Genomic DNA, 7,868 nt, shown 5'->3' with positions numbered 1-7,868 from the left:
ATATGAAGCACTTCAAAATCATTTAATGAGGGATTTGGGGTTTTTTCCCCAAAATTACAAAATATTCAAAAAGATTTGTTATAAAATGTTGAGAAGGGAACTTAAAATGCAATATTAAATATGGGAGAAATATTTCTGATGATAATATCCAACCTTCTCTTTTTTTCCTAAAAAGGAAACTGAAAACATAGTAGAAAGTTATTAACTAACTAGTTCTCAACTCTTTTTTTTTTTTTTTTTTTTTTTTTTGCAGGCAGAGGACCTTATGGCAAGAGACAATCTCACAATTGTGGTGGAATTCATTCTCCTGGGATTTTCTGACCTTCCCAACCTCCAAGGGTTTCTCTTTGCAGTTTTTTTAATTGTCTATATAAGTATACTTCTAGGAAATGGCCTCCTCATTGTCATAATCAAGATTGACCCAAGCCTCCAAACACCTATGTATTTTTTCCTTGGGAACTTTTCTTTTTTGGAAATCTGTTATACATCAGTCACTCTGCCCAGAATGCTGGCAGATCTCTGGACCCAGAAGAGAACTATTTCATTCCTACAATGTGCTGTACAAACTTGTTCCCTTTATATTCTGGGAGTGGCAGAGTGCTTGCTCCTGGCTGTGATGGCATATGATCGATATGTAGCCATCTGTAAGCCTCTCTACTATCCTCTGATCATGAATCGCAGGATTTGTATCCAACTGGTTGTGGTGTCCTGGATCATTGGAGTCCCAGTACTGGTAGAGGAAACTTATCAGATTTTCTGTCTCAATTTCTGTGGTCCTAATAAACTTAATCACATTTTCTGTGATGCTCCACCATTGCTGGAATTGGCTTGTGGGGACACATATAAAAGAGAGGTCTCTGTCCATGTTGCTGCATTGGCATTTGTCGTAACTCCCTTTCTGTTGATACTCACATCCTATGTCAAAATCATAATTACCATCCTGAGACTTCCCTCAACCTCAGGAAGATCCAAAGCCTTTTCCACCTGTTCTTCCCACCTCATTGTTGTAGTCTTATTCTATGGGTCTGGTAGTATTGTGTATTTGAGTCCAAAATCCCATCACTCTACAGGATCAGTCAAAGTGTTTGCTCTTTTCTACACCACTGTGACCCCAATGTTTAACCCCCTTATATATAGCCTAAGAAATAAAGATGTCATTGCTGCACTGAGAAAACTAGGTTCTAAGTAAATCAGATCAGAGAATCATGAGCAAAATATATAAACTGTGCTTTTGTTTTATTTTATTTTACTTCATAGTTCCTATGAAAAATTAAACCTGTTTATTTTTCCATTTGTATAAAAATATGCAAAATGAAAACCAACTGAGAGTCTGTATTTGAAAATATAGGAACCTGCCAGAGGTAACCATTTTCTTTTGCTAGATTGTAAAAGAGCTGAATATATTGCTGTTATTTATTTTTTTAAATACAAAGAGACACTTTGAGTGTAATAATATTAGTATTTTTAACATTGACCTAACGTCACATGGATTTATGTCTTTTCAAAAAGATCAATTTAATTATGTATTTATGAGAAAGAAGAAGAGAGAAGGGGAAAGAAAGACAGACAGAGACAGAGACACAGAGACACAGACACAGAGAAAGACAGAAGGGGGAGAAAAGGAGGGAAAGAGGGAAGGAGAAAAAGAGGGAGAGAGAAAAGAAGAGGAAGAGAGCGGAAGAGAAAGATGAAGAGGCAGAGAGGGGGGAGAGGGAGGAAGGGATAAAAATAGAGAGGGAGGGAGGCAAAGAGAAAGGGATGAATGGAGAAAGGGAAGAGGGAGAGAGGAAGAGAGATATTCAGGCAGACATGTAGAGACAAAGAATGACAGTCTCAGAAATTAAAATTTAAAAAGAGTATAGAGACAGATAAAGGACAACAGAGAAAGAGACCCCAAAACTTTAAAATGTCATATATATTCACCATAGTGATGGTAATTTGTTTTGATTATTATACGAATTATTATTTTTTAACACAAAATCACTCAATCTTTTCATTTAAAATTCTCTCTTTCCACATGGTTTAAAATATTCTGAAATAGTGGGAAATGTTTTTCCTCCTGTGAGTGTATTCTGGATCTCTTGACTATATTTAAGACTCAGAAGACATAACATGAGATAAAAAACTTCATTTTATACAAACATCAAGAAATAAAAATGAATGGCTCTAGGATTATGATTGATAGTGCAACCTTTTCTTCATCTTTAAGAATTAAATTAATAGAACATTAACTTTGTAAAATGTTTGGAGTGTGTTTATTACAATTTGCATTGTAAAAGAACTCATCCACTGGTGATGAAAGTTCATTTTTTTCACAAATGTTTTACTAAAACATGTTCTAAACTAAAAAAGTTGTTGCAATACAGTTCATAGTCAAATGCAATCCAAAGCAGCCAATTTCCTTTCTGAATATTCATTTTTGTTATGAGATTTCTCCCTTATATCAAGCTTAAAGTTGTTTCTCTTCAATTCTAACCCTTCCTTTATCCATAATACTCTACAAAGCTTTCAAATGCTTTTACAGTCCTCCTCCTCTCATATTCAAGACTTTCAAATTCAAGAGAATTATTCATCTTTTAAGTCTTCTCTATTTTAATCATTGCTCTATCTGAAATTTCAAATTTTGAATTTTATGGCAGATTTTATGTAGTTAAAGCTTTTATTGCCATAACATTTCTCTATTTAACATGAATTTTCTGACAAAACAACTATTCAGATACCTCTTTATCTCACTTTTTAAAACTAATCTGCTTCTAATTATACCTGAAATACACACACATGGACAGACACATGCACACATATATGCACATACATACAAAAATGCATGTACATGTATATATCTGTGTGTGCATATATGTATATCTGTGTGACCAATGTTGTTCATAAAGCTTTTTAATCAAAGCACAAGCTTAAATGCATTCTTACCATTTCATTATTGCTCAAAATCTAGCCTGAATATGTCTTCTATTTTTCCCATTACATCTGCTGTTTTCACCCATTACTTCTTAGACCATTGAGTATCTTCTCATTTTGAACAAAAGTGTGATGTGATCTAATAACTCTAGCATCTTCCTGTGTTTAATCTAAGGATGCAATCACTATAAAAATCATCTCTACTTTCATTTCTATCACAGAATGATGTGTGAGATTAAAAGCAAGATAGTGGTATAAGTTCATTTTAAATCTAGTTCCTGTCTATCTATCTTCTATCTATCTACACACATTTGTGTTTATGCATATATATGTGTGTGTGTGTGTGTGTGTGTGTGTGTGTGTGTGTGTGTATATATATATATATATGTATATATATATATATATACATATATATATATATATATATATATATATATATATATATATATATATATATATAAAATGTATAAAGAGAAATAAATTTAAAGTAAAATAAGGAGATAAGAAGATTTTCAGAATTTCAATTACCCAAACCATAACACCAATAGGAGCATTTGTTAGTCTATTTTACATTTTATTTTGTTTCGTGAGTGGCAAATCTATGTACCTATGAATATATATGTACATGCCCATAGCACATCTGAGTATGTATATATGCAGACATATAGCATAAGAGTATATAACAGCAGCCAGGTGGTCCATTGAATAGAGTACCAAGCCTGTAATCAGACTCATTTTTCAGAGTTAAAACCCAGACTCAGATACTTAGTAGATATGTGACTCTGAACAAGTCTCTTAACCAAGTCTGCTTCAATTTCCACCTCTGTACAATGGATTAGAAAAGAAAATGGCAAACTATACCAGTATTTTGACAAGAAACTCAAATGTATTATTTTATATTTACATATAGAAAAATATGTTTGTATATATGAATATATAGATTTGTTTTAAAAGATGATAAGACATGTCTGTATACATATATGAATTCATATTGTATGTATTTATGGATATACAATCTATGGTATAATATGTGTAAATGTAAACACTATACATATATGTATATTGTTTTTGTTGCTCTTTCATTATTTATTCATAGCTGACTCTTTGTCACACCATAAACAACTCTATAGGGTTATCTTAGCAAAAGTACTGGGGTTGTTTAATATTTCTTTCTCCAATGTGTCCCCTTTGTACATATGAGGATCTGAAGTAGTGTTTGAGGTTTGAGGTCATATTTTAACTCAGATCTTCCTATTTCTGGGTTTTATTCTCTATCCACTGTACCACCTAATTAATGCCATTAATATGCATACATATATGGGTAGTTAGATAGATAAGTGCATTAACATAAACATCTATTATAAATATATATCTATGTCTATAGACATATAGATCAAAAAGCACCCTTATGGAAGTGAATGTATGCTTATATATGACTCTATATAATATGTTATACAAATAACCAGATAAGCACTAAATATAATATGCATAATATTTATGTGAACATATATTATATATATAATAGATATATAATATACTGCATATAGTACATGTATATCGATAGGCAAATTTATTATGTACTATATATAGTACATCTATATCTAGTTAGGTACATTTGCTATGTATAAAATGTACATCATTATATATATCTTATGTTTGTATGTACATAAATACACTGTATATATACATACATAGATTATTGCATATATAGTATACTATATGCAATATACAAAGCATAAATACTTAATAAACTTTAAAACATGTTGCAACATATGTAGCATATATGCTATATCTGGAATATGCTGTAAATAAAATATTGAGTAAAAATACATATGAATATGTTTACATGTATATGTAGGTTTCTGCATATGTGTGTATCTATGTGTGTATTTATATATTCTTATATACATATATATTGCAGTATACTAAGTATAATTTTTGTATATATTTATGTTCCATGCGTTATACTATAAATATGTATAGGTATGAATACAGTGCACTGATGCTGGTATATACTCTATTTTTATGTAACGTAGTGTTCATAATGTATATACAATATCTTATGTGTAGGCAATAAAAAAAGAACATGTAATCCTCATGAAAAGAATCACATGTGGTCTTTTGATACCTCAGGCACTTCGTGAAATGAAACCCACACTTGAGTATGGTTGTATGAAGACTTCTGTTATTATTTATCTTTCATTCTTGAAGAGGACCAATGACATCAAAAGTATGATGCCTTGACTTGCAAATAAAACTGATTTTAATTGAGGTAATACTGTGCAAAGTCATTGGGCTCTGTAAGACAGGGTCATTGGAATCAGGTACCAAGACATAAATCAGAACAACTGATGACTCAGAAAAAAAATAGAATTGTTAAAATATTATGTGCATATTAATAAATATAAGAATCAGAAAGGGTGATCATGACAACATATGTACATGAGATACATGAAAAAATAAAGGCATTATTGAACTATAGTGTAAATTACATGGACAAAAACAGAAAAACAGGTCATAATTCTGAAAAATAGATCTGTTATATTAGAGGTAAAGGATTTCAATCATCCAAATGTAAATATTTATTTGATCCTCTCTCTCTCATTCTGTCTCTCTCCCTGTCTCTCTCTCTTTCTCTCTGTCTCTGTCTCTCTTTCTGTTTCTCTCTCTCTCTTTCTCTCTGGTTTCTTTGGGCCTAATTCTATTTCCGTTTCTGTCTATCTCTCTATGTCTATGTCTATTTCGGTCTTTCTCTCTGTGTTTCTCTCTCTCTCTCTCTCTCTCTCTCTCTCTCTCTCTCTCTCTCTCTCTCTCTATCTTTAGATAGATAGATAGATAGATAGATAGATAGATAGATAGATAGATATAGATATAGATATAAATATAGATATAGATAGATATATCTACATCTCTAGATATAGATATAGATATATAGATATATGTCTTTCTCTGTATCTCCCTCTATTCCTCTCTGTCCATCTCTCCAGTAGCCAAATGACAGAAATCAGGATACCTAATAGATCAGTTGGTAAGATAGCAAAGGGCAATGAGTAAGGTCAAAAGATTTTAGGACACAGATTTTAGGTATAGCAAGTATTAAGTTCAGGGATTCCTCCCATATTGATTAGTTAATTGATGATGCATTCATTGCCCATCCAAGTGTTATGAGTAATTTTGTCTTCTATTCTTGGTGGAGACTTATGGAGATAATAGATCTTATCTCCTAACTTGAACAAATTGGGAGGCAGAGATGAGAAATATCTTACTAAAGGTCACCAAAAAAAAAAAAAAAAAAAAAAAAAAAAAAAAAAAAAAAAAAGAAAGGAATAGTTGAGCTAAATTTCAAGCCCACATCCTCCAATTCATAATCATGTGATCCTAGCATTTCCCCTTCTTCTATGAGTGCACTAGGGTACCTTCCCAATAATTATACCAAATGTTTCCTTCAGGAGTAGGAATCTACAGAAGAGAATGTTTGGTTCAAGATATTGGTGGCTGCATTTCTCCCAGTACTGGAATAGTAAATATTAAATAGTAAAAAAAAAAAAAAATAATAAAAAACAAACAAAAAACCTAAATTGTGATAATTAATTAATTAAATTATAATAATAAAAATAGCTTAAAAATACTCCTTGCTAACTGCTTTTCTCACTATAAACTATAATACAAGGAGTGAAAAATCACATCATAGATATTTTACAAGTGACAAAAGTAATATGAGGAAAAAAGAAGTGAACTTATAATAATTATATATTTGGATATCACCACATCTAAGGTGTCAATATGTACATTTAACTTATGGCTAAGTATTTGTTCCCTATACAAGACTACCTCATTAAAAGTTATTTAGATGATTTGACTTTGAGGTCTATTGAGACCTTCTCTCTAATTGCAAAAACAAATAAACAAAAAAACAAAAAAAATATTTATCTTGGAAGAGGAATTATCCCAAGAGAACTGAGAAGAGAAGGAATCATCTCTTCTTAAAAGGAGAGCTAAGTCACTTCTAAAAGATATTTTTTAGAAGGAAGTTACTTTGTGTGTGTGTGTGTGTGTGTGTGTGTGTGTGTTTAGTGCTTTTTGCTCTGTTGTAATGATTAAAGTAGAAGAATCATAACTTGTGAGAAAAAAATGGTGAGCCATGAAAATATCATTTTCAAATCCTGACTCTAGAATTGAATAGATTTGGAATTGTAGGCAAAGTAATTGAGATTGGTTACATTTCAATCTCCATTTCTAAATCAGAATTCCTATGTTACCTATGTTATAGTACTCCTTACACACACTTTCATGAACATTAAAGTCACTTATGGATATGTTATTAGATGTCTCTAGTCTTTTCTGTATAATCATTGGAGAAAGAAGGAGCTGAATAATGTAACCTAATTTCTATGAAAGGTAAGTGTGAACTCTTTTGCTGTGTCATCTTCAAGTTTTTTTTTTAATTAAATGGGATAAAGAATATTTTATTTATAATTGTAATGTTCTTTTTCTCTAAGTTTTAAAATTGTTCTCTGGGGGCAGGTTTCTTGGGGAGCTTCTGGAGGCAGCCTTCTTTTAAATTCAATAATCCCAAAATGCAGCCACGAGTTAAAGTCCTTTACTGTCTCTTTCCAAATCTTATCTCCACTTCCTTTCTCCTTCAAGTCTTGTCTCCATTTGGGGCTCAGCAGGCTTTCTTAGAGGCCTCTCTCTCTCTCTTTGGTTCCAGAGAGCTCTTGTCTGAGTGTCTCCAGCCTCTCCTCTCCAGCCCCACCATGGTGAAATCTTGAATGACTCTCTTGACTCTGAATCTCCTAGCGTGTGGGAATCAGACTTCGCCTCCTAAAGTGGGCTTGTGGATACTCCTTGGGCTTATAGGAGCTCCTTAAAAGTATGCTCTCCTAAAGGTGTGAATTTCATGGAATTCTAGTAAATATATAAATGAACTAGAGAATTGTTAAGTACCATGCTAA

At 31.9% G+C, this 7,868-nt stretch overlaps 1 protein-coding gene across 1 annotated transcript; it reads left to right on the top strand.

Annotated features, from left to right (window-relative positions):
• The first annotated feature begins 265 nt into the window (after window positions 1–265).
• On the top strand, window positions 266–1,189 carry LOC141546886 (olfactory receptor 10AG1-like). Its single transcript, XM_074275040.1, has one exon. It carries the CDS (start codon window positions 266–268, stop codon window positions 1,187–1,189), a length of 924 nt encoding a protein of 307 aa, XP_074131141.1.
• Window positions 1,190–7,868: the final 6,679 nt, after the last annotated feature.

Source organism: Sminthopsis crassicaudata, chromosome 6 (assembly GCF_048593235.1).
Source record: "Sminthopsis crassicaudata isolate SCR6 chromosome 6, ASM4859323v1, whole genome shotgun sequence".
In the NCBI taxonomy this organism is placed as follows: Eukaryota; Metazoa; Chordata; class Mammalia; order Dasyuromorphia; family Dasyuridae; genus Sminthopsis; species Sminthopsis crassicaudata.
The sequence above is the reverse complement of the archived record's forward strand: the minus strand, read 5'-3'. Positions and strand labels throughout refer to the sequence as shown.